Source organism: Podarcis vaucheri (genome assembly GCF_965113315.1).
Source record: "Podarcis vaucheri genome assembly, chromosome: 1".
Taxonomy (NCBI): Eukaryota; Metazoa; Chordata; class Lepidosauria; order Squamata; family Lacertidae; genus Podarcis; species Podarcis vaucheri.
The window spans coordinates 78,731,738-78,759,277 of NC_138759.1; the positions used below are offsets into that span (position 1 = coordinate 78,731,738).

General features: G+C 41.2%; 1 protein-coding gene across 13 annotated transcripts in view; it reads left to right on the top strand.

The window, feature by feature from the left end:
* CHID1 (chitinase domain containing 1) overlaps positions 1 to 27,540 on the top strand; it is a 131,244-nt gene that overhangs the window by 78,181 nt on the left and 25,523 nt on the right. For 9 of the 13 annotated variants that reach the window (XM_082230490.1, XM_082230493.1, XM_082230489.1 and 6 more), the window contains 6 exons: positions 11,186 to 11,231; positions 12,141 to 12,199; positions 21,075 to 21,155; positions 22,715 to 22,757; positions 23,135 to 23,881; positions 24,908 to 27,291. In XM_082230490.1, coding sequence (XP_082086616.1) covers positions 11,186 to 11,231; positions 12,141 to 12,199; positions 21,075 to 21,155; positions 22,715 to 22,757; positions 23,135 to 23,233 — 328 coding nt within the window. In that variant the 3' untranslated portion in view covers positions 23,234 to 23,881; positions 24,908 to 27,291. Of the gene's footprint in view, positions 1 to 11,185; positions 11,232 to 12,140; positions 12,200 to 21,074; positions 21,156 to 22,714; positions 22,758 to 23,134; positions 23,882 to 24,907; positions 27,292 to 27,540 lie in introns of those variants that run through there. The other 4 variants (XM_082230485.1, XM_082230484.1, XM_082230482.1 and 1 more) reach the window with 3 other exon arrangements.

Below are 27,540 nucleotides of genomic sequence, written 5' to 3' on the forward strand. Positions count from 1 at the left end.
TCTTGTGGGAAGTGGTGGTAGATTTACTTTTCACCACTATGTTCCTAACTAATACCATAACTGAATATTGCAGGTAATATTTTAAATAATTATAATATTGGGATCCCACTAACCTGGAATTCCTTAAATTGCTTAACCAATACATAACGTGTTTTTCTGTGTGTCTGTTTGCTTGGTCATGCTGTGTTAACAGTCCCTGAAATGATTCTGTCCTGTCCTCACATCTCACTAATCTCTCAACATGACTGTGGACTCATCAGTCTTGCACAGATTGCTAAAAATACGGCATAGTCTTTTTATGTCTGAGGATGTACACTTCCCCAAGTTGCCTTAGGCATCACACTTATCTGGGATGTCATCTCTGTACAACCAAATAGAAACCAGACAGGGAGAAAAACAGTATTCATCTCCTTTTGCTTTTGGATGATGTAACATAAACTTTGGGAAATAAGAATTGTTAAATTGAGTGTCATTTAGGTTGAACGATTGCTCAGCATTAATATGGCACGATGAATATTCATCTTGGATTGTGAGATTGGGAACTTCCTTTGTTGAACAAGAGTTGTACATGAAAAGTATCCTACCTTCATAGGCTTTGCAGGACCCCATCTTCTTTTTGCGCACAACTCTTTGGTATCTGAAGGGGTGACTGAACATTATGAAATGTAGGAGCAGTGCCAGATTTACGTATAAGCTAAACAAGCTATAGCTTAGGACCCCAATCTCTTGGGGCCCCCAAAAAACTTTAAAGGAAAAAAACCCTGGATGCACATTTCCAAAATGTAAGATAAAAAACAAATAAAATAAAACCTACATACAGCAACAGTTATTTGTGTTGTGTATGGACCTATTAGGTCCATAAATTACCATACAGCATATATTCAACACAAGAAAACAGCAACAATTTGTTGTTGACAAAGGACAGCTGGACATATCAAGGGCCCCATTACCTTCAGTAGTTTAGGGCCTCATCAAACATAAATCCAGCCCTGTGTAGGAGATGTATTAGAGATTTCACAGCATTTATGAAAAAGAAAGGACTTCTCACACATACATGGCTGTCATTGTCATAAGAGATGCTTCCCTGTCGTGAGATTGCATGTCACTGTAGTAGCAGTTTGAATGCCAGAAACACACAAGTAGAGGCAATGGAGTGGGTGTCTCCCATCTAATTGGAAAGGAGGACAATGATGGGGTACACTAGACCACTGACGCAGTGTGGGGGGGGGCTGAAGGGGCCGTTGTTCCTGGCACATTTTTGGGAGTGCAACCAGGCGCCCCCACAACAACCTCCCATTGGAGCCTGGCCCCAGCGTGCACCCAGCCGCACTTCCGCTCCCGGGTCAGGTATAACGGAGAGGGGGAGAGTCTGTGAGCCCCCCTCCCCCCTTGGGTGTGTGTGTGTGTGCTCCACATGCCTGTCCCAGGCGGCAAATGCATATGCTCCGCCACTTCACCAGACCAAAATGATTTTCCCCCACCCCAGCATTTGCCACAGCAGCACTGGATCTCACTCAGGATAGAGACATAATCCTATTTTGCATTATATGCGAGCTTACCTAATTGGCTCTTCCCAAACTACTACATGAACCAAAATGCAACTATTCTTTGAAATATACACTCTAAATTCCTTAGCTGCTGTTTTTTTGAAAGCTACAAGTGCCATGGTTTGACTAAATCTGGGTGTAGATGGCTTGTGGATATCATTAAGATTCCTCCCCTCCAACCAATTAATTTTAGCACTGGTGGTGAGATAAGTGACATCAAATGTAAATCTTTTTTCTTGGGATTGACAGCCAGGTACAACTTCAGATCTCCATTGTCAAGTAATGGTGCTATACGTGGGCTGTCTGGATTGAGACCTTTTGGGAAAGTTTTAGGCTTGCCTCGCAAGCCAGCAAAGGTAATGTTCTGCCCATTTTGTAACTTGTTTTTCAGAGTGGAGTGAATGCATCTCCCTATCATTTCCATGTCAGTTGCAATCTCTTTTTATGCACATATATACCGTATTTTTCTGTGTATAAGACTAGGGGTTTTTTTACCCAAAAATTAGGTTTAAAACTGGGGCTCGTCTTATACAAAGGTAGTGCTGAGGGTACTTTCTTAATTTGGAGTCTCCCCAAATAGGGAGTGTCTTATACATGGGGGCGTCTTACACACGGAAAAATATGGTACTTTTTAATAAGTTTATCAACAGCGTACAAAGGTGAAAGTAATACAGAAGAAAGCAAAGGAATAAAGAAAGCATTGTACATTGAACAGAGATCTTACTCAGTTTTTAGACAAAGATTTATAAACGAGTTATCATGTAGTTGCAGTAAGGCTTAAGTACTTGAAAATGTATTTAGTTTAAAATGTCTTTCCAGAAAGATGGATGGGCTAGGCTAGGGAAACTTTGGAAGAGACATCTGCAGTCTCAGCAGTGTCAGATAACAGAAGTATAGTCTCTTCAACGGGAAGTAAAGCACAGATAATGATGCCTATTTATACAGAGGTATGATAATGATATGAAACTTGAAACTTAAACTGTCATTGGCTACAACCACCAGTCATTGGAATATAGGTTTAATAAAACATATGTATACAAATATATACATAATTGGTTGAAGCTTTTCATATTTTTTTTAAAAATTGATTTATGCCAAGAATTACCTTTAATATGGCATACCAGTCCCCAAAAATGTTCAGGTACATTTTGTAATAAAGTTGGCTTATAACTAGCGCATTGTAACTTGGGGTTCAGCAAATTATCATGAAGTGTGTCCACTTCTTTTCTTACATGTTCATTACAACTAAAAGCTAGAATGAAGTCAAGGTCAGAAGGCACTCCACATGCAAATACCTTTTAGTTGATTAAAACAATGAAATTCTCAAGAGGAATACATTGCTCATCTTCTTCGGCAACTCTTGGTAACCTTGAACAAATAATTAAACATCTTGGCCTATTTTCTCATCAAGAAAATGAGAGTTTAGAGAGCATTAATTAGGCAATGCTTATAAAGGGCTTTGGAAGACTCCAAAACACATGATTAAGGACTTTCTTCTGTCTAATTCATAAGAGTTGCATATAATCCTAACAAGTAACCTGCTTGTTTTGTACTAATTTTATTTTTCCTGAAACAGTCTTTAGCAAATTAATACATAAATTCCAGGCAACATGCAATTTGCTACATTTTCATCACTAATAAATACCTTTGTGCTGTTTTGCATTCATTAAACAGTAATCAATTCCTGGTGACTGACTTAAGTTTCGGACTTACCCTGTGTGATAAATCAACAACAAGGTTCATTAGCCTTTATAATTTCTCTGGGATGCATAAGTCATAAAAGTAATTAGTTCTTATCACACATGGTGATTGCATAATTTTATTAAAATGTATTTGGAAGCAGAGTAACTTCAGCAACCAATTAGTAAAGTTCAAGAAGTGGCAGAGTTAAATTATTCCGTGTTTGCTTCTGCTAATGAAAGGTGGCCTGTCTGTTTCTCCTGGAAGCTAGTATCCTGCCACCATGTTCAGTTTTGCCTGTGATGGATTGGGTACATGCATTACTTCTTTTCCTTAACAAAACTCCTGTTTCCTGCCATGAATGAATTGTACAGCTGTAACAGGGTGATCAATTTTCTCTCCCCTCCTAACTGGCAAATGTTCTCTCATAAGGCAGTACTGTGCTGTGCTGTGCTGTGCCTTGCTTTGCTTCTCTCAGTGGCTTCAGTTTCTCCCCCAAAGAGGTACACAATCAAGAAATGTACCGTTGCAAAGGAACAGAGACATTGTGGCTCCAATCCAACTTGAGTTGCAACTCAGGCTACGTTAGTCCACTGCTTCATAAACCAGGGCATGAAGTAGTAGATGAATGTCCAAACACAGCCTTGGTAACTAACCTTTAGTTAGTGGGATTGGATGAATTACAGAGCCATGAATGAGTGCTCCTTCCTTGATCCTCTTCTCTTCCCTTTCACATTCTGCTTTGCACTAAGCTCCCTGTTGTATCCGATCTGGGGAACTCAAGTTTAATATTGGTTTACTAATCTGGATAATAGATCCTGGTTTATTATCCTGGTTTGTTAACCAATATTAAAATTCCTTCCTGTAGCACCTTAAAGACCAACTAAGTTAGTTCTTGGTATAAGCTTTCGTGTGTATCTGAAGAAGTGTGCATGCACACGAAAGCTTATACCAAGAACTAACTTAGTTGGTCTTTAAGGTGCTACAGGAAGGAATTTTTTTATTTTAACCAATATTAAGTAAGAGATCATTCAGACACAATGAGGTAGTGCAGCTTAATGGAATGTAGGCTTGCCATGGCAAAGGCAGAGCAGGAGGGTAGGAGCACACAGCTATGGTGCTTATCTGTGCCCTTATTGAACTATGAGTAATAACTAGTGATAGTCATATTCGGAGTACACCTGCTGAAATAATAAGTCCATAGATATCATTGAGTCTACTCTGAATATGACTTCATTGGATATCAACCCATGGTTATAAAGCCATGGACAAATGTATGACTTCAGTCTAAATATCACTGAAAACAATGGAAAAGATTTTGTTTTAAAGTTACAAATAACGTATTTCATTGGTTTCAGTGTGGCTAATTTTAGTTTGCTTTAAAAAGCCTGGATATTTGTGGGTGAAGAGGAATAGTGAACTGTTGACTTAATCTCTATTAATTTGAATAAAAATCACAGAAGCCACAGTCAATTAAAGATCAAGCCAAATTACCATGTTCTTGTATCTGGCAAAAATAGGCCTTCTATCTTTTATTTCAACTATTCTCAACCTCCCTCTTTAACTTTATGCATATGCATAGACAAAATGCATACTTTTTTAAAAAGGTACATGGCCACAGTGATCCATGCGACGACGGTCATCTCCAGGCTTGACTACTGTAATTTGTTCTATGCAGGGCTGCCCTTGAAGCTGTCCCAGAAACTCCAGCGGGTACAGAATGCTGCAGCGAGGCTCCTCACGGGGTCTCTGCCATGGGAGCATATTCACCCAGTGCTTTTCAAGCTGCACTGGCTCCCGGTGGAGTACAGGGTCAGGTTTAAGGTGCTGCTTTTGACCTTTAAAGCCCTTCACGGCCTAGGACCCTCGTACCTACGGGACCGCCTCTCCTGGTATGCCCCACGGAGAGCCTCAAGGTCCATAAATAACAACACCCTTAGTGGTCCCAGACCCTAAGGAAGTCAGATTAGCCTCAACCAGAGCCAGGGCCTTTTCAACACTGGCTCCGGCCTGGTGGAACGCTCTGCCTCATGAGACCAGGGCCCTGTGGGATCTGATTTCTTTCCGCAGGGCCTGTCAGACAGAGGTGTTCCGCCTGGCCTTTGGCTTGGAGCCAATTTGATTCCCTCCCTCCCTCCCTCTCTTTCTTTTTTCTTTTCCTTCTCCTCCTGCGATGAGGCTACATTTTAATATTTTAATGTTCCAATATTTTAATGTTGTATTTTATTTTTGTTTTTAAGTTGTAATCATTCATCTTGTTTTTATTATTGCTTGTAAGCCGCTCTGAGCCTGGCCTTGGCTGGGGAGGGCGGGGTATAAATAAAATATTATTATTATTATTATTATTATTATTATTATTATTATAACAACTGAAAGACCTAGCAGCATATGTTCTCTTAATTTCGCCACCTCATTCACTTTTCAGCACTAAGCTTTTTTTAAACAGAAACAAACCCCCAAAAAGGAAATAAACCATCAAAGGTTTTAAAAAGGGTCTTGTGAGTCGGATGAGCTGTTTCCCATGCTAGTTTTCCAGCTTAAAAACTTCTGATTATTGTAACATTCTTTAAAAATGATTAAAAACCCTCACCTGAAAACATGGTCATGATTAAGAGAGGTAACTGGGAAGATGTTTGTTTGTTTGGACCAGGATTCTGCTTTGATGCTCTAATGGCATATGAGATTACATTGTGTGTTTCAGCTGGGGCCAGCTCCCATCATGATAAATTGGGTTAGCTTAGTTTTTGGTGTATAATTATTGGTACTTAATTGTAGCTGTTGTATAAATGAGAGACATCACTTCAATCTGTTTAGGATGTTAGTGAACCAAAAAGGCCAGGACCTCAGTTGTAACTGAAATATGTTTGCTATCAGGATGATGGGAAATTATAATATGCATCCCAGGTTATTGAGACTTCCACCCATTTCCCTCTCAAATTATTATGAATCATATGCACACCTGAACTCTGAATTACAATTAAATTTGAGTTACTGTGCTAAAGAAAAATACCACCCAGAAACCTTGGACTGAAGATCAAATCACTCCAAATAATGAGAGAACTGGCTTCCTTTCTCTATTTCGCTGCTTTGCTGGATAGTGGTTTCCCCCCTCTTCCTCTGAAATCCAGATAAGCAATAATAGAATCCTTGCAGAGGCAGTATGTTTGTGGTTATCTAGGTGGCTGAGAGGCAAGCAAACTTCCTGTATTTTGAAGGACTGTGCATTTTACCCTGGTATTGTTTAACACATAAAGATATTGATAAGAAAATGCCAGTTTCATATCAGCTTGTGCGAAGGAAGGAAGACAACAGGACTAACATAGTATAAATACAAGCGTGTCTACAGCAGGGGCTGCACCTTACAAAAGGGGGCACAAAGTTACGGTAGCATTTCATCGTTTGCCATAGAATGTATGGCACTTGGGAACGGTCTCAAGACACGATGGCGACTGCTAACTTAGAATCTCAGAAAAGGACCACCTGCATTTATTCACAGACAGTAGGTTTGCCAGAGCCTATTAGTCTTATACCGTTTACAAAAATAAGTAAAGCAATTCCCAGCAAAGGCACATAGTATAGGTTAAAACAAAACAGAAAAGGTGGCGCTTACCAAAATACAAGGATACTTCTTGGGCTCCCCAAAGGACTGTGTTGCCTGATTTCACAGCTGTTTGTAAACTCAAAACTGTAATTGATATTCTTGTGCTACATATCTATTATCTTATTTTGATATTGATATTATTGTGCTACTACGTATCTATTTGGTTTTTGTTTTGGAAAGATAAATGGAGAAACCTGGAGTATAAATAAGGCGGCCAACCCCCGAATGTTCATACATTAGTTTTTTGGCCACAGGGTGTCTCATTTGTCAGATCTGTTCACACCTCTCTGTTGTAATGCTGGGAAGATCTTTTTTTTAATTGTTTTTATAAAAGTGTTCTTTGATCTAAACCATCCGAACATGCAATATTAGGGCAGTGTACAATGTTAAGATATAAAACACAATACCCCCCCCCCAAAAAAAATAATCATTAAGGTGGCTGGCTATTAAAATTTAACAGCAGCCAAGGCCTATTGGCATAAAAAGGTCTTCATGAGGCACCCAGAAGATAAAAGTGAGGGTCCCTGCTGGTAGAACATTGCATATCATGGGGCTGGTGACACTAAATATATGCCTTCCAGTTGAGGCCAGGCAGAGCTGTGTAACACGGATGGCATCTAGCACTGCTCCTCAGGGCGATGTCAGTCATTGAGCTGGGCTTTATCGATTTTGGTTACAGCAGGGCCGGGATGGGGAGCCTGTAATGTTGTTTTGCAACTCCCAGCACCCCTGATCATTGTCTGTGCTAGCTGGTGCACATAGAAGTGGGAGCTCAAAAACATCTGGAAGGATGCAGGTTCCCCGCCCTGTAGTATGGGGCAGCCAATGTGGTGACCTCCAGATGTTCCCATCTTCCCTGAACTTTGGACATGCTGGCTGGGACTGATGGGAGTTGGAGCAGAACAGTATATGGAAGGCACCATTTTGTCTACCTTTGCCTTAACGGGGAAAACAGCAGCAGCAGCGAGAGTATTCAGTGCTTCTGTTTTGGTTAATATTTTCAAGTTCTCTACTTAGCAAGGCTGATCTCTGTAGTATGAAAAGCTGGGGGTAATTAGGCATTTTGGGTAGGAAGACTTCTTAAAGAATAGCCCTGTTGCAGAAACTTTTTTTTTCTCACAGGAACATAATGCCTTATATGTAGTGCTGAATATTTTCTTCCATCTTCCCTTTCTAGTTCAGTGGGATTCTTTTTCCAATTAAAAATATGCAGTTATGCTTTGCTGGAAGGCGCTCTGTATTCATGAATGAAGATTCCCCAAAGCTTTTGGAAACAAGAAATATATATATGAAAAGGGCATAGATGACTTGGCAGATAGTTGTTGCTATCTAAGATTGCTTCCTTTTCTTGAACTTATATCATTTACCACTAAATTTATTGTATATCCAGCAATGCAAGAGGGATTATCATTAACTGTTTGAGCATACTGTAGTTTGGGAATATTTTTAAAAACTGCAAACTGGCAGATTGAGCTCAAGTTCTCAGAATAATGTGCAGCCAAATCCTATGTGTTGTCAGTACATCTGGCTGTTAACCAGAAGGTTGGTGGTTCGAGCCCACCTAGGATTCCTGCATTGCAGGGGGTTGGACTAGATGACCCTTGGCAGCCCTTCCAGCTCTACAATTCGATGAAGTAAATCCAATGGGGCTTATTTCCAGGTGGGGATGCATTATTATTTTGCGTTGTTTTATTTTATAAATTTATGTACCACTTTTTACAAAGACGTCTTATACAAATATATAAAATACAGAACAGCCGACACAAATGTTTAAAAACCAAAAACACATAAAATAGATAAAAAGTATAGTGCTGCATCCAACATAGAACTTCATGAATGTTTTGTAAATACAAGGATTTCTGCTTGGGCAGCAGAATTTGAGGAGAGAAGGCCCATCACACAAGCAGAAATGTTTGCGCTAATGGGACTCACTAGTCGAATACTGCCCATAATACTGCCACAGAAATGCTAAATGTTTTCATCCAATGCTAGCAATAACAAGGAAAATATCCTGCACACACCCCAATATATATAAAAAAGGACACAGAACAGGCCATAAATCACTCCACATTAAGTTCCCAAAACCCAGGAAAATGAGAATTTTTTTGCCTGGCACTTAAGAGCTAAAAATGTTGTTGCCAGGCATGCTTCTTGGGGAGAACATTCCACATTCGGATTGGGGTGGACATCTTGGATATCCAGTAAGCTCTGCTTACTTGTTCAACATAGGTTTACTTTGAAGTCCATGATGATAGACCCATGGGAATGCTTCCAATCCTAGGGAATAATGCAGTTAAGTAGATGAGCATGGGGTACTCTAGGATTTTCCTAAAAGCTATACAGAAAGCAGAGCATTTATCAATGCATGTGCTCAATAAGCATAATGTGAATTGATTTTAAACAGTGACATACATAGCCTACTTTCGTAACAGGTCATTTAGTCAAGGCTAGCATCTGTGTCACAAACCCATTACACTCAACAGTGTGCTAGTGTCCAGTACTAATATTTTCTTAGAGTGGAGGTGAGAAAACTGTAGCCGTTCAGGTGGTTGGGCTGAACATCAACCCTGAACATTGGCTGTGCTGGATGGGGCTCATTGGGTTGGGGACACAGGTTCCCTACCTGGTCTACCACCAGTAGTTGAACCTCCATGACCTGTCAGTGGAGGGTTTAGTTCCACTGAATTTTCATAGTTTGTGAGAGTTGGACTGGGCTCTGTTTACTGGAGTTGTACTATAAAAAGTGTAGGTTTTTTTCAACCTTACATATTTGCCTGATACAGACACTCAGCTGAAGCTACAAATTTCAGTTGTTCGGTTGGTTTCTCAAAAATTTCTTTCAGCACTCATGCACTAGAGGGAGCTGCTATTCTACTAGTGATGGAGCTAAAATTTCATTTTTTAAAATAGAGCACACATAAGCCTCCCCCTATTTTCCCCCCCTCTCATTTCTAAATGGGGTATCCTACCTGCAAACCTTCTGGTGTCCCTAGGCCTAGAAGGGACATGTAGGAAAATCCTGTCTCTCCTCCCCACTTCCAATTGCACTGCTCTCATGCTACCAACTCCCCTGCCCTAAGATATTTTAAACTTTGAGGTCAGGTCATGCTATGTTGCTATTAGTATGATGTGCAATTGCGTGTGCGTCCATACGGACATCCACATCGGGATGCACGTCCAAGGGTGCATTACATTGAAAGAAGGGTAGTGCAAACTGATGCCACTCATTCAGGTTAATACATACACTCTGTGGTCCATGTGACTTAGATCTGTGTTTCCTGATTCAGTGAGTGATGTGCATGCAACAATTGCTTCTGTGTGCAGATTTCCTTGGTTGGATTGGGCAAGGAAATGTGGGAAGGTAAAAGGAGGAGACATGCAACAACTAGATGATCCTCAGGAACCCTTCCAACTCGATGATTCTGTGGTCTGTGGCATGATGCAGACCTATAATGGGAGGGGTAAAGTAGCAGAAATCTGGAGGGCTGCCATCCATTAGCAAAAGTGCCTTCTGTTCACACAAGCACATTTGGGTCCACCCAATTATTTCAAGAGAACAATAACTTTCAACTTTTCTCTCTCTCCATTCCCCCCCCCAATCAAGTAGAACAGGGTGGGCCAACCTTCTCAGGCCAGTGGGTACATTTCAAATTTTGAGAGTGTGCCATGAGCATCAGTCACAAAATGGCTGCTAAATTCCAGATTTGTTTTCTCCCAAGAAATTTGCACTTGCCAGATCCACCTCTTTGGCATCAGACAAAGGGCAAGCTTAGGCCTGGTGTCTATCTTTGGAAGAAATCAATAACAGAATAGAAATCAAGAATTAGAATTCTGTTTTCTTCTATTAAGCTATTTCAGGTTATAACAGGTTCTACCCTGAATCCCTATTCAGTCTTTCTGTTCTCTTGGTGTCTACTGCCCCAGCAAATCACCTGGCTGTGTGTATTATATTCACACGCAATTTGAAAGTACATTTCTATTATCATGAATAAGCACTTCATGGTTTATCTTCTACTGTATACGCCATCTTGTATATCTGCCATGTGTTCAGTCTGTGTCTTACACTTCTTCTAGTAGGCTCTGGCCTATGAAAACTTAGACCACTATTAAATAGTTTGTTTCTCAGGGGATATGCTTTAATTGATGCATGCTACCCTTATTAACTGATAGGTTGTAATACTATTTTGACATTTAAATTAAGCAGCTGCAGCAAACTCTGTTGAAATCACAGTACTTTGCCTTGCTTTCCCAGTAAAAATGTCAAGAGATCTGATCACAGATCTCCTGTGTTGCATATTTAGTTTGACCCCTACACATACATGGATTTACCAACTGGACTTTTCTTGATCTATTACAGTGCCTGCAATTTCCCACAGAACCATGCAATCAAAAGCATTTTCCGTGTATCCACCATGCTGTTCTTGTATTGATGCACAAGCGGGAGAAATTGCCTGCTGATAGAGTATTGCCAGTGTGAATGGCATATCTATGTTGCAACTGGTTTCTGATTGAAAGGAGTTATTACATAGTGAGTGTAATGCGTATTATCTGGCCAAAGGTAGACTTTGAAGTCTCAGTGTTTTCAGTTGGAAGAGAGTTAAGCATGTCTAAACCTCCCATTGACATCTATAGGATTCAAAGGTGCTTAACTTTGTTAAGCCTCAGTGGACATTTCTGAGTCTCTGCATCTTTATCTTCATACAGGTAGCTGCATTTTATGCAAAATAGCAGTCTTATTCCCCGTAAGTGGGTTGCTGGTTTGGGGATGCACAGGTTAGTGAAGGTGCAAACAGGACAGGATTACAGACCAGAAATACCTCCTAGATTGGCTGAAAAATATATTTTAGAAGAATACACACACACACACACACACACACACACACACACACACACACACACGGGGCCAAGGACTAGCCTTTCAGATGGCCACTGCACATGGCTCTCATACTACCAAAAAGCATTGGCAGTAGCAGCCTGTGAAGAAAATGGGCTGTTATAAAAAAATAATAAAAAAAAAATTTAAGTATTTTGTAAAGAGACGGGGCGATTAATTTGTGGCTTGATTCATGACTTGAAGGATCCAGAAAAATAACTTGGAAGGTGTCAGAAATTAATCAAGGGAAGATAAGATATATCATAGGCAATTGTTTTCTGTGAAGCTTTTGAAATGTATGTGGATTGAGGGGCAAATCAAAGGCAACTCCATGCTGTAATTTAGCCAGGGTCTTCCTTGACATTCAGATCAGGAGGATCTCAGAAAAGGCAACTCCATGCTGTAATTTAGCCAGGGTCTTCCTTGACATTCAGATCAGGAGGATCTCAGAAAAGGGGACAACCCTGTTGCAGCGGAGAATGAAGAAAGGAGATCTATGTAAGTCTTTAACTTAAGGACTGCCTATGTGAGGGAAAAGCTCGATGCACTTAACCCATTTTACTTTGCTCCACTTGGGAAATTGCTTTGTGTGCATGCAACCATACATTTACAAACATCATTATCTTCCCAGTGAACTTTTAATATTACTTCACAAAACCTCAAAGCCTTTAATTTAATTTTAGCCGCCCCATGCCCCAAGAGACACAAGGGAGACTTATACCGTTTGGTGAAAGGCATCCTGGAGGAATAAAGACATTTAACCTGGCGGTAGCAAAACATAAACAGGGAGGGAAAGCACACTGGGGAGCAACACTGCTTTGGCCGGATCTCCCTTCCCTGCAGAGTTTAATCTGGAGTGCCGTGACACAGCCTTCCTCTTGATTCCTTTGAGCCGGGGTGTGTGTGTGTGTGTAAAGAGATGGAGGGAAGAAGGCTCAGAGAACTGAACCTTCAAGATCCTTGAGGAATGCATGGCCTCAGGATCTACCTCCCCCCATTTCTTTTAGTTCCAAGATGGAAAATTTCACCTCAATATGGGAAGCTTTCTTGAAGAACTTCTTGGGGGGGGGGGTATCTGTTTTTCCAAGAAATCTCTCTATAAACTAATATATTCATGTGCATTATTCATGATGTGTCAATGGGTGTTGTCGATTGAGTGACGCTCTGGCAGTTGGGCAGGCGTTTGGCAGCTTCTGCCGGCGATGTGACAGATGGGAGGTGGATTTTGTGATGTGTGTGGAGGAGCGATTTTTGGCAATTTCTCTTTAAAAAAGCTCAGCAACCCTGGCTAATCCCTCCTCCCCAAAAACTCAACTCCTCTGTGCCATCTCCCCCCATTTTCTTAAATTTGACTTCCCAAAAATTATACACGGGGGTGTCTTATAGACGGAAAAGTACAGTATATCCTTAGTGTGCAAATATCTATATGTAAGCTGCTTGTTGATGGCTCAGGCCACAATCCTTGATAGCAATACAGGTGTGGAAGATACATGCATATACACTTTTTAAAAAAGAAAAGAAATAGCACACTTGCCTGTTGGACTAGGTAGGCTGCTTTGCTTTTCATAGAATCATAGAATCATAGAGTTGGAAGAGACCACAAGGGCCATCGAGTCCAACCCCCTGCCAAGCAGGAAACACCATCAGAGCACTCCTGACATATGGTTGTCAAGCCTCTGCTTAAAGACCTCCAAAGTAGGAGACTCCACCACACTCCTTGGCAGCAAATTCCACTGTCGAACAGCTCTTACTGTCAGGAAGTTCTTCCTAATGTTTAGGTGGAATCTTCTTTCTTGTAGTTTGGATCCATTGCTCCGTGTCCGCTTCTCCGGAGCAGCAGAAAACAACCTTTCTCCCTCCTCTATGTGACATCCTTTTATATATTTGAACATGGCTATCATGGCTCCTCTATGTGACATCCTTTTATATATTTGAACATGGCTATCAAATGTCTTTCCTCTTCAGCCACATGATCAGCTGCACTAAAAACATTTGATATATCTCTGCACTACGTTATGAAAGCCCTTCCTTAATATACGGTGGTATTGCGGTTTTCAAATAAGTAGCTAACAGAATCTTGGTGACAACCAGCAAATGCATAGCGGCGTTTTACTGGCAGTCAAAGTCTGTTATCTTAAAAAAAAAATCCCAATTAAGATTAATCCCAATAATTTGACCATTTACTTCCAAGATTTGCAACCACAACCTCTTCATTGAATTACAGTTTCACCAAAGAAGCATGAATTTGAAATACCATTTAGAGCACATGAACCAATTGGTTTTGAAGAATTCTGTTTACTCCAACACAAATCGTCTGCTGCCTTAACTGTCTAGTATTGAAGCTGCTGAAAACTGTAACAAACTGATGAAATTTTAATACTTTTATGACTGGCATCTTTTATACGAGCTCCCAAATCAATAATTCTTATCAACATGTCTTAACAAGCAATTTTTTAAAGGGTACTTTTCTTAATAAATGTCTTGTTCAACAACTGCCTTCTTAATTAGTTGGCTGACGCAGCAATAATTAATGCTTTACACGTTTTCCCAGCAAGCGATTCCAGGCAGGCCTCTCAACACTCTCCTCCTTGGGAGAATTTAGGATAAGTGCCACATGTTCGATGGCTAAGCAATTTAAAATTCCATCATCAGTCATCATTTTGCAGGATGACTGGGTGTAATTATGCATCATGGCTGCCTGTTGATCATTGCAACTCTCAGGCTACAAATTGCTATTTTTCCAAGCACGGTAGTTTAACCTATTTATTCTAATAGAGACCTTCTAAAATCTATGAAAATGCGTATTTATGCAGGGGTACCCTCTTCCAAATTGAGGTGAACTCTGGAAATAAACTTCAGTGTACAGTCTAATTGAAGCATTTCACCAGAAGTTGATGTCATTTGTTCTTAGACCAGCAGAGAGTAGGATCAACAATCAAAGTCAATTCATTTTAAGTAAACAAGCTTATTCCCTCTTTCTTTACAGAGAACAATACTCTGCATCTCATTTCTTAGATGCCAGTTTTTTGGGGGTTTTTTTTGGCATTGCTTGGATCTAGGTTGGCCTTGGCAAAGTAAATTACTTTACCATTGACCTGTCGGTCACTAGACAAGAATGGTATTTTCTATGGATTGCACCATGTCCAGACTGCTTTTTTCTCTTTTTCTTTTAAAAGCTACAGTCTTACCATTCTGTCAAGGTGGGCTAACCTGTCAAAAACAGTCCCACTGTAAAGAGTGACCTGTCAAGAGTTAAGAATGGATAAACTGAAAAGAACAATATATGGCTTACTGAACAAATGCTCAAGGGGGAAAATTGGGATATAGTCTGTAGAGCCCAATGCCCTGATGCTTTGAAAATAACAGGGAAGTGCAGTATGGGCAAGGGAAAACTTAATTAACACTTGCCAGTAGTAATAGAAACAAAAGGGGAAATTTTGTTTACCTTTTAGCTGCGGAAGAAATAACTGAAAATAGCATGTAAGAAGTAAACACATGGACTAAGTTAACCAATGTAACAGCAGAAGGATGCATTAAATGTGCATAAGTAATTATGAATTCATGGTATCACTTGCCTGGAAAAAGAATATCAGTTTAAAAGTAAATTTGATGTGTCATAACATATTTACATTTCTCTTAATCTTAAACATCTGTGCACCGTTAATGTAGAAGCTTTAAGTGTTAAATTTCGCAGTGTAATTCAAGTTACTGGATCAGTTGTATGAGTGTTTTAGAGCACCATTTAACTTTCTCTGTTAGTTCCCCACCCCTATGGTGGGCGATGGAGAGATTGTGACTACAATCTACAGTGGTGCATGGAATCTGCAATAGGTTCTCTGGGGTTATTGTTGTTGTTTTATATAGAATTTCCTTAATTCAAAGCTTTTCTAAGTGAAACTTAGAAACTTTAAAAAGTGAAACAGCATATGTGTACAAGACTCAGTGCTTTTATTTTATGAGCGCTTGAAAAGCCGCTTGCATGGGGGGGGGAGGAGTGGGAGCTGTTGAGAAGAGAATGCTCTAAGAAATATAGGGTTGTGTACTTACACTGTGTGAGTGCTGCTCCGGGTCCCATTAAACTTTGTTTAGAAATGTCAAGGTTTACATATGGTCACTGCTTTCATTAAAATGTTAATGCTGCTTAACTGCTCAAATAAAGTATGTCTTAAGTACACAGTGCTGGTGAGAACGCTTTTGAACCGTCTGTTGTTGTTTTTTAATAGGACTCCTGAATTATTCAGTGAGCTCACAGGTACATGGCACAGTTATTCTCAAATTGTGTTTACCCAGTAGCTTAAATGCCACCCACTGTGACATTTATTAGCACACCCGCCCTGCACAATGCAGAGGGGATGGTGATCTCTACCAAAGGGTGTGTTCACACCTCTCTGACAGCAGAAACTGAGCAGTAATTTAGGTTGTGTTTATTTTACCAATTAGTCTGCATCCAGTTGTCTCCCATTGCTAGTTTTTGAAGCTTCATGCATATGACATTAGCAACAATCCATATCGATTCTGCAGTTCCTTGAGAAATACAGTTGTTTGATGTGTTTTTCCTCAAACCAGTTTCAGTCCAGCTGGGAAACCTTAGCCACATTCACTTCGCAGTTAAGCCAGGTGTGTACATTTGAGAGCACCAATGCACATGCATGGAAGAGCACACCTGTGCAGATGACAGCTTCATAAATAGGAGCTCCAGAGGCGTTGCAGGCTTGGGGAAACCGAACAGGTAGCACAGGCGAAGACACCCCTGACCCCTCTCTGTGTATGTTGTTGTTGTTTAGTCGTTTAGTCATGTCCGACTCTTCATGACCCCATGGACCAGAGCATAGTATATGTGTATAGCAAGGTGCAAATGTGAATTGAAATGCAGAGGGGTATAGGGACAGGGAATGGCTTCACTGCATTTTAAGCGGCTAATGTGTACCTTATTTTTCCATGCATTAGTCAAGATTTTTTGACTCAAAATTTTTTGTCCAGTACACAGATAGTGGCATGGGGAAGAGAAGCTGCGTGCTGCCAGCCAGCCAGTTGGCAGAAGCGCACATTCCTCCTATGCCACTGTGCATGGGAAACACTCCCTAGATCGTTTCCTGTGCGCAGTGGCATCGTGGGACGTTGCGCTCCCACCAACCGGCGGTCGGGAGCGCAACTTCCCCTGATGCCACTGCGCACAGGAAACACTCCTGCCAACCGGCTGGCGGGCAGGAGCGCAACTTCCCCTGATGCCGCTGTGCGCGGGAAAAGATCTAGGGAGTGTTTCCCATGTGCAGGCTATGCCCATGCACAGTGGCATAGCCTGCAGCTGCGTGGGGGGGGGGAGAAGCTCAACAACTTTGGGCCATCTCCCCTCATTTTCTTAAAATGGAGTCCCCAAAAATAGAGTGGGTATTATACATGGGGGCGTCTTATAGACGGGGAAATACGGCATATAGCATCAGCAATAAAGTGCTTACATTTAATAGGTAATGCAAGTGAAGTGGAAGGAATAGGTTTAATACCCACTGAGGGTAGCATGTACAGTGCAGGTGTTTTACTATTGAAGTAACTTCTGCAGCAAACTACTTCTGTTCGAGAAATAAGTAAATATATATAGTTTTTTGGCCTAAGGACTCCCATGGTAGGTACAAATGAACCCAGGGAATTCTCAGCATACATTGTGAACTACAATCTGTTCAATCTTTGAGGAAAGCCTTGGCAGTTGAAAATGTACAACTGGCAATCTGATATCACCGAGTTAGCCCTGTTACATCACTTCCACGAGTGGAACTATTCCTTAAAATAGATGGTGGAGCGATTTGGAAGTTGGTAGATTAAAAGAACACATCCCAAAGTGCAGTTTAAAATATGCCCCTGCACATTCTACCAGCAGTAATCTTTTTTTCTTTTTCTTTTTTTGTAAAGAAAAAAGTATTGGAAGATTTTTCTTCCAATTCAAAGTAGAGATTTGAGGTCATGTGCAATAAACAATTTTTCTTGCACCATTATAGATCATTCCTGTCTCAAATGCTGAAGAACCACAGTATTTTTCACATCCCAGCCAAAGTACATCTTCTACGTACACCACCCTTCAGAAATCATAGAAGTCCCCCCCCCTTTTCTCTCATGGTTAAATGCATCAGAATGAGTGTTGCTTTAAGGGCCTGGCTACCTTAATATTTTTATTTATGTTCAGGGGTTTGATGCCACAGTTTTAAATAAAATTGCTCAATTGTTGCTAATCCCATATGTAATTGGAGCCCTGTTATAAACAGTGGTATTGCTTGTGCACTGAGAGGCATGTAAGAAGAACTGACAATGACTTGGCATGGTGTAGCACAAACACATGTGCATGTGGATTGCTGGAGCTTGGAGATCTGAAGCCATGCCACTCAGGCTAGGAGCAAGTACAGAAGAAGATCAGCACCTTTGTGGTCTTTACTTTACTAGAGAGCCAGTGTGGTGTAGTGGTTAAGAGTGGTAGATTTGTAATCTGGGGAACCGGGTTCGCATCCCTGCTCCTCCACATGCAGCTACTGGGTGACCTTGAGCTAGTCACACTTCTTTGAAGTCTCTCAGCCCCACTCACCTCACAGAGTGTTTGTTGTGGGGGAGGAAGGAAAAGGCGATTATTAGCTGCTTTGAGGCTCCTTAGGGTATTGATAAAGCAGGATATCAAATACAAACTCTTCTTCTTCTTCCTTCCCCATTTTATCCTGTATCTGCCTGTCACTGTATCTCCTTTGCAATAACCACCTGTATGAATTTTTTCAAGGTCACAGCCACTTTATCAAAATAAATCTTCTCAGTGCTCTCACCAGCTTAGCAACAGACCAAGACTACTTGTGATGCTTCTTTGGGCTCTGTCAGTAGATCGGTGGCCTTGCTGTTGCTGTCTGGCAACGCTGATTTGGCACTGGTGGTGACAATGAAAAGTGGAAAGCCCTGGAAGTGCACACTTTCAGACCCATTTTAGGTGTTGGTATCATCATCTTCTAGGCCCAAAGGAAAGGCAGTATTCACTTCTGTGATTTTTCCCCAGTAAGGTGCTGTTGGATCTCTCTAACCTTGTGTAGCAACATAAGATTTACCTTTAACCACCTGTAAAGGCTGTAGTTCTGCACAGGATTTAAATGTATAGAAATTAAGTTTCTCTGGTTTAGAAGAGACTGCACTTCTCCTTTTCTGAACATACACACACACACACACACACACACAGAGAGAGAGAGAGAGAGAGAGAGTCTTGATTGAAATTTCAGGATGAGCAAAGCTGATTATTATTTGATGGAAATCAGTTTAATGTCTGTAGCATCTGAAATGGAAGCTTTCTAGTAAAATATACAGCTAAGGTTGATTGCTCTGAACAAAATGATGAGCAGAGAAATATCTGTCATACTAAAACCTTACACTGATTGGGCAGATGGTAGCTTAACACAACTTAGGGGGAAAATAGAAGAGATAGAATGGCTTTTTGTGTAACACAAAGAGAAGCCCACCAAGGTTTTCTGGCCTTAATAGCCACCCAGAAGCTTGGGGTCAACAGCCGTCTGCCCGTCCCGTAAGGAGCAGCATATTGCACTCGGCCTCAGGCTGTGTGTCTGAATCTTAACATGAGGTAAGAGATGATCCCCACATCCACCTTATGGAAGACAGTAGGGCAGTGTACTTGCTGTGCTTTAAATGCCCACAAAAACAAGCTCTCCACCTTGCAGCTGCAAAGGGATGGGTGGGGATTGTCCAGCAGTTCCACTGCATTTCGGAGTCTTTGGGAGGGCTTTGGAATCCATTGCAAAGGAAGCAGCTGATCTCTGTCCTTTTGCATTGCAGTTCTTTCCATGTGCCTTGGAAGCACGGGACCAAGACAAACCCAGCCTTCCTATTTAATTTCAAGCTGGAGTGTGTGTGTGTGTGTGTGTGTGTGTGTGTGTGTGTGTGTGTGTTGGGAAGACTGTTCATACCACTGAGTTGTGCTTCCAGGCACCTCCGAATTGCAGTACAACAGCAGGGAGATTCTCTGCATCAAGGATGCAGTTGCTTATGCTTACCACAATGAGCATGGAAGTCATAACCCCTCTCTTAACACAAGTTATCTGAATGCAGCCTTGATGTTCTTCCTTGTAATTTCCAGCTGTTACAGGGGTCACTAAACACACAGTCCTTATAGGTATTTTAAAATCCATGTTCATTATTGACCAAGGTGGTGCTCTCTGAACCAGAGATTCTGCAAACAGTAATAGAAAATTCAGACTTCCCTACCAAGGGCTGCCATACTGAAAAGAACTCTTGTGTGAAAGACTTCAAGCAAAGCGGAAGATGAAAGTTGGTGTTGATTAATTTTGACATGACAAAGTTCTGCTCATCTTCAAAGAGCATTTGCCTCGTTCTATTTTGGAATGCAGTAGAGGGCAGGGGATGAAGGTCACCCACTTGGAAGAACAATAGCGTTGGGGTACTTGCAAAATGGAATTGAAAAGGAGGAAGGCATCCACTATTAGGGCTTTACCAGAAATGGACAAAACTTGTTTGTGAGATCCTTATTTGTAAAAGATGATAGATAAATAGTGTACATTGCCTGGTACTGAACTGAAAATGGAAGCAGGTGGAAATATAAATACCACAAGATTTCTCAATTTACAGAAGGGGATATTGACATTGGCTTGTTTCCCCCCACAAAAAAGGAAAGACAGATTTTTTTTTAAAAAAAAGATCATTTCCAATGCTACCAGAACTGGAGGGCACATAATGAACTGTAAAAGAAAATAGCAAATGTATGATCATGCTATGGTGCACCTCTTCGCAATAAGAAGGTTTTTTCTAATGTGTAGCAAACTCTTTTTTTGCTGGTTGAGAATGTAGAGCTACATGGTATGGTTGATGCCATACACGACAACTCCAGCTATAAAATAAATAAATAAATAAATTATACCCCGCCCTCCCCAGCCAGAGCCGGGCTCAGGGTGGCTAACGCCAGTAAAATTACAGTAAAAAATACAGTCATACCTTGGGTTGAATGTGCTTCAGGTTGAGTGCTTTTGGGTTGTGCTCTGTGGCAACCTGGAAGTAATGGAGCGTGTTACTTCCGGGTTTCACCACTTGCGCATGTGCAGACGCTCAAAATGACATCACACGCATGCACAGAAGCAGCAAAATGTGACCCACGCATTCTCAAAAAGGAGCTCGTTCGCATCCCGAGATACCACTGTAATAGGAAAAGAAAAACCAAGTTAAAATACAGGTTAAAATGTGATTTAAAATGCAGCCTCATTTTAAAAGTAGCCCATAGATCATATGAATGTGTGGCTGGAAGATGGTCATTTTAAAATATTATGTTACTGTTGCTATATATAGATTCTAGAGAGAATTCAGGAATTCTGTTCTTTTTTCCCTTTTTTAGGTATATAGAAATCTTGAAGGAGCATAAACCTAAGCTGGTTTGGGATGAACAAATAGCTGAACACTATTTTGAATACAAAAAGTGAGTTGCAATCATGAAATGTCCCCCCCCCTTTCTAATATTCATTTGTTTATTTTTATACAAAATTCATGGGAGCAACTGCCTCCAGATTTTACTTTACTCAAAGCAGACGAATGGAAAACTGTTGTTGTTGTTGTTTTATTTAAAAAGTAAAAAAAGCATAATAATCAGTTCAGCAATACTCAGTGCAATTAGATCAATAGCAGGATTTTGCCACCTTTACAATAGACAAGTGCCACTCCTTTAAGGAAAATAAGAGGATTCAGTGAGGAGTTATTGTGAAACTATCCTTGATTTTAATAGCAATCCAGTTAAAATTATGCACGTGAACCAGGTTACACTTTATTTTGTTGTAAATTTCTAATGGAAATTAGACACCAAACTATTCTCAAAAAGTAGCTTTCAAAGGGTGACATTAAATGTTGGGTTATTCCAGATGCTCTGTCTCCACAAGTATATCAGCTTGCCAGACAGAAAGATCCCCTTCCACCCACATATTGTTTTGGGGTTTCTCCTGACCCCATTCCCTGAGCCAATTTTAGGGGTCCAGAAGAACACGGTGGGGAAGAGATGGGGGAAACCCTTACAGCCCAAGGGAAACCCTTGTTTAGGGCTTCCGCTGACGGGGTTTGTCAGGTAAATCCTGCCCAATGTCTTTTGTGGCATACTTAAACTGGCCACTTTTTAATTGCAAGAGCCCCATGTTGGTATCCTACTTGAAAATCACCGCTCCCTGGTTGCTCCTACATGTACTGTTTGCAGCAAACAGCACCTTTGGGTGCAAATGGCAGTATTAGTGAGCAAAGGTAAGCAAGCTTTTGAAAAATGTGAATAACATGTAGCTTGGCCCTAAGCATGTCCTTGGAGAATTGAATGCCAGGAGACATTGAATTTAAGCAGTGCAGGTTGGGGTGAGGGGCTACCATTTGCCTTTAGATCCTTTTAAGACCACAACTCAGAAAAAGAGTGAAACCTTATCTGTGACATTCCACAACGTGCCCCTTTTTGAGCAGCTGCTGTTCTGCTCGTCTCCTTGCTTTCCATTAGGTATTGACCACCGGACTGTATAATGGTTTGACCAAATCACTTTCCTCTTCCACCTTCCCACCCCCTCAATTTAGATGGCTTTTGGCTACCCACACGGCAGAAAAGTATACCCACTTGTGAAGCATCTCATCTGCAGTCACTGAGAAGTCTAGATTCTAAACTAAATGCAAAGCCAAGAAATGAAATCATAGAAGTTTAAACAACTTATGCTCACCTTCAAAACCATTTGCCCTTCAATCAGCCTTTGATTATACTAGAAGCTGCTTCTGGACAGCTTTGCTAGTTCTGAGTTTTTTTCAGCCTGCAGGCTCCTTAAAGTACAGTCTCTGTCTCTGTCACTCTTTCTTAGTATGAACTTCTTTATTTTATTGTACAAACAACCCATAATTCATTGTCTCTCCCTTCTCTGTTCCCTGGAAAGAAACCATTTCAGGGTGGGATAAAATACACAAGATATATGTCTCATGATAATATCAATTTTCATAACTGTTTTCTCTTTTTGTGCTTTGTAGAAGTAAAGGAGGCAAGCATGCAGTCTTCTATCCAACTTTAAAGGTATGCACCCTTCTGTTTTGGAAACAAAAAGGAACATGGCCAAAGGCTCAATCTGATTTTAATGGAGTTGGAATGCATCCAAAGCACGAGTTTATTTTATATACAGTTACTCCAAGGCAGGATGTATACATCAGCTGAATAAATTGGTTGCACGTTACATTCTTCTGTTTGCTAGGAATAAATTGTCAGATTACTTAATGACAAAAATTCAAAGCAAATGCTGTTTAGTTTAACGGCTTCTTATGAAATAAAATGAAAGGTATTTATGCTGCTTAGTTTTTGTTTCCGTGCAACGCCCCCCCTCCCCAGCTGATCAGTTCATAACGTCTATATTCAGCAAAATTAATTATCCTTCATGTGTCTCTTGTGTTTTGCAGTCCATCCAACTGCGGTTAGAGCTTGCAAAGGAACTGGGCACAGGAATTGCCATCTGGGAACTTGGCCAAGGACTGGATTATTTTTATGACTTACTTTAAAAATATGACATCCTTTTTTTCATTGACATTTCATCTTCAATCAACTGGAGCTGGAGGGGGGTGCAGGATGGATTTTTTTGTGGGGAGGGGGGCAATGTAATTTATATGGAATCAGTTTCAAATTTTCCCAATAAAGAGTATTTGAGTTATTGTGCTTCATGTAGTGCATGGAGATGGGTAAAGTAAGGAGAGCTGCCGACTTCGGTGTTCTGACAAGGTTACAGGAGAGTTGATTACAGTGAGAGGAGGTAAGTGGTATTTATTTTACTGGTTCTTTTTTCATGTTTAAAGCTAAGTTGATCAACAGTTGCAAGCCGATCCTTGGCATTCAGTGGGACCTACTCACAGGTAAGGATGCATAAGATACCAGTGCTTAAATTGAGTGCATGAAGTACACTTGACCATACAGCCATTTAAAAGTGTTCAGTCCCTACAGTTGCACTTTGACTGATTGGATAACGTATGTGATGAGAGATGTCAGGAAGGCGGCAACCTGTTGATTCTCCCTTTACCTCTGCTGGCTTTTGAGTCTACCATCGGTGGATGACACACGGCTCTTCGTTGATCCAAGTGACAAACCTGGCTGTTCCTCTGGAAATCACGATCAACCACAGCATCCTTCTGACGGCTCTGGGAGTTGGTGGCATGGTATTGTGGTACTTCTACTACCTGCGGATTGATTTGCAGAGGGTTGCACGGGGGACTTCTATCTGGCCACCTGGTGCTTGTGCTATGTGATTGCACAAGATGCCAGAAGGGATTCCTCGAGGCCACCTGGGGATTTGGGAGTGTAGTACCACCAGTGCGCTCTTGACACCCAGCTCTCTTTCTCCTTGGCATCTGAGTCAGGAGAGGCTGTGGAAGTGCTCAGCTGCTTCCTGGATTTGATAAGGGGCTGGTTTTAGGTCGGTAAAACTGAATCTTAACCCTGACAAGATAGGGGTCCTTTGGGTTGATAGTTCTCAGGTTCACACAGATGGTAGGCAAATAGTTCTGGATGGAGTTGTCCTCCCCTTGAAGGGTCAGCTTGCAGGTGCTCCTTGGTCCAGCTTTGTCTTTGGAGGCCCAGGCAACCTCTTTACCATGAGATGCCTTTCACTGGTGCATCAGCTGCAGCATCTGCCAACATCCCAACTGGAGTAGTGCGGTGTGTTATTTGTAGAGCTGCCTCCGAGAATGGTTTGGAAGGCTCACTAGTGCTGGATGCAACAACCAATTTTGACTGGCACTGCTTGCATGGATGGTATCTTGCCAGTTTTAAAAGACCTCCACTGGTTGTGTATTCATTTGTGGGCCTTATTCAAAGTGCTGGTGTTGCTTACTTCTAAATGTCACCTTGTTAAAAAGGGGGGGGGCAAGAACTAGCACCTCAACAATGGACTATCCTTCCTAGCAGATATGCCTTGTGCCATCTTTGCCATCCTTTAAAAGCCAGGCAAAAAACCTTTTAGTTACCCAGACATTTCAAAGCATTTTTCTGTCTTAATGATTTTAGGCCTACTATGCTTTTACACACCTTTTAGCTGCAGGTTTTGTGGTCACTTTTTATTGTTGCTTTGTTTTTTTGCAAACGCCCTTGAAACTTTGGATAGAAGGTGGCATGTGTATTTATTTCTTTTTTATAGTTCTTTTATTACCTTTATATCACTCTTTTCTTCCACCATGGAATCCAAGACAGCTCACATGTGATTCCCAGGTGGCTACCTATCCAGGCTTTGGCCAGACCCAGACCTACTTAGATTCAGCAAGGTGGTGGTCTAATGGACCTTCAGATCACAGTAAGTAAAATAATTTCTGTGCAGAGAAGTTCATGGGCCAAGAAAAAAGCACCTGGGGAATAGACAGGCTGAACAGGTTGGAAGCACTAATAACTGTTAGCATTTTTAAATGCTTAAATATTCTGCTTTGGGGTTGCATTCCTTTACTGCTTAATTTAAAGCTTTCTTTAAGAAGAAATGTTCCTCATATGCTTATTGCATATATTCATTCAAAAGAAAAAGCGCTTTTAAGCGAAGAAGCATGAGTGTCTGATACCACTGCTCAGAGGGAATGCTAGGAATGTGATTTCACAGAGAGAGGACAGGAATATTGTACACCACCAGAGACATCTATGAGGTCGTACTTAAAGACCTGCTGATGTTCCCGTTTCTACTCACAGCACTTGCTAAAATAATGGTGGTACTTTTGTCCCCTCCCCACTAATTAATCTCAGCAGTGAGCTTGCCTACATCTGCTGTCTTCAAGCAAATAAATCCTCTGCAATCCAGTGCTGATTAAAGTCCCATTGATTTTCACCTCTCTGATTCACTTCTGGAGCCTCTTGACTCCATGTGTATTATAAAGTATCCCACAGCTTTCCTAATCAGGCCCCTGCCCCACTTTGCTGTATCAATACAGCTGTAATTTGCCATGTGGATCTTTCTATTCATTTAACCTGAAGGTTGCTGGTCCAGTCAAAAGGAATTTGAAGTAATAATGGGGGACAGAGGCCGCGGTGTGCAGAGGTAGCAGGATGTCCCGGGAGGTGTGCTGTTTTCCAGGTGCAAAGAGTCATGATGTGAAAGAAAAGTTGCCATGTCTTATAAAGCCCATTGACCACAACCCCTTCCTTCTGATTCATGTAGGTACAAACGATATTGCCAGACACAGCCTTCAACATATGACAAGGGCCTATGAGACTCTGTGCAGGAAGCTGAAGGGCTTTGGGACACAAAGGTGGCTTTTCAACACTCCTTCCTGTTGAAGGTCAGGGCCCAGGAAGAGAGAGGAATTAAACCACTGGCTGCGCAGGTGGTGTCAGGAAGAGTTTGACTTCTTAGACCATGGTCTCTGCTTCCTTAAGGAAGGCCTTCTGGCAAGAGATAGACTGCACCTCACAGTGATTGGCAAGAATGTGTTTGCTAAGAGTCTCGCAAACCTGATGAAGAGAGTTTGAAATTAAATCCTATGGGGGGGGGAGAGACAATGTTACAGATGACAGGGAAACACCTCATACTGGGGATAATAGCTTAATTGATGCACAGAAAACTGAGGTAATGCTCCAGAAACCTGCTAAAGGGCGGGAAACTACAAGAAATCAGCTGGAGGGAATGATTTGTGGTTTCAGTTATCTCTATGCTAATGCACAGAGTATGGGAAACAAGCAAGATGAATAGGAGCTCTTTTTATTTGTAGTTTTTTACAGTTTTATATATTCATATCATATTTGCATCCTTATGTATAATGAATAGGAGCTTTTAATACAGGATGGCAGATGTGACCTAATACTATTAATGCCTATTAATAGTGAAACGATCCCCCTCTCCTCTCCCCACATGCTATTCAAAGGGATCTCCTGACACATACCTCTGACCCAGTTTTGGAGGGTGCAAGAGGCATGCGTCAGGGGGAAAGGGGGAAAATCCCAGTTCCACATATCCTTGTGCAGAGCATCTGCTGACAGGAGTCATTAGTTAAATCCCACCCAATGTTTCTACATTTGCACTGTGCTCTCCTATCCCTGTACAACTTGGGAACAATCTCTGCTGTGGGTCAGGCAGGAGGGGAAAGTGGTGGTAATAATGATGCCTCTGTAGAGGGTTCCCCCTGCCAAAAAAATTAAAAACTTGGGAACAGCTAGGGAAAAGGTGGTTATTATATTATAATGTTTTAAACTAACATTTATTCAGAGTAGACCCATTGAAATTAATGGACACGATAAACTTACACGCATTAATTTCAATGAGTCTACTCTGAGTATAGATTAGATGATTACAGCCCAATGCCTTTGCACTGGTCTCCCCCAACTCCCAACCTGGGAACAAGAAAAAGATGATATTTCCCAGGCTAAATCTTGCATGTCATTCCTTTTGCCTTACCCGTCCAGATTTGTTCCTGATTGGTTCTCCTGGATTTGTTACTGTATTCCTGTGTTACCTTCATGCTTCTTTCAGCAACTTGTTCAGACTGTTAAGCTGAACCCGTAATATAATGCTGCAGTGTAGAGTGTTCCTGTTCAGGATTGCATCCCAATAGCCATGCCATTTTTCTGGACACTCCATTCTGTTTTCCTGGTCCAGGTAGGGCTTATTTTTCTTCCCCCCTTGTGTTTTCCCCACTTAATGGTTTTTGTACATCTGCAGACCTTGAAGCTCCTCTGAACCTGCCAGTTTTGGAATCATAAGGATGGGCAATTGGAGAATGAGTTTGTTGTTAGCGTATATGGTCGTTTATTCTGTTTGCAATCTGGATGGTGTTCACTTCATATAAATTCTGAGTGTGTTACTTATACTTTGGAATTTGTTCTGCTTTTAATATGCTATTTTGCA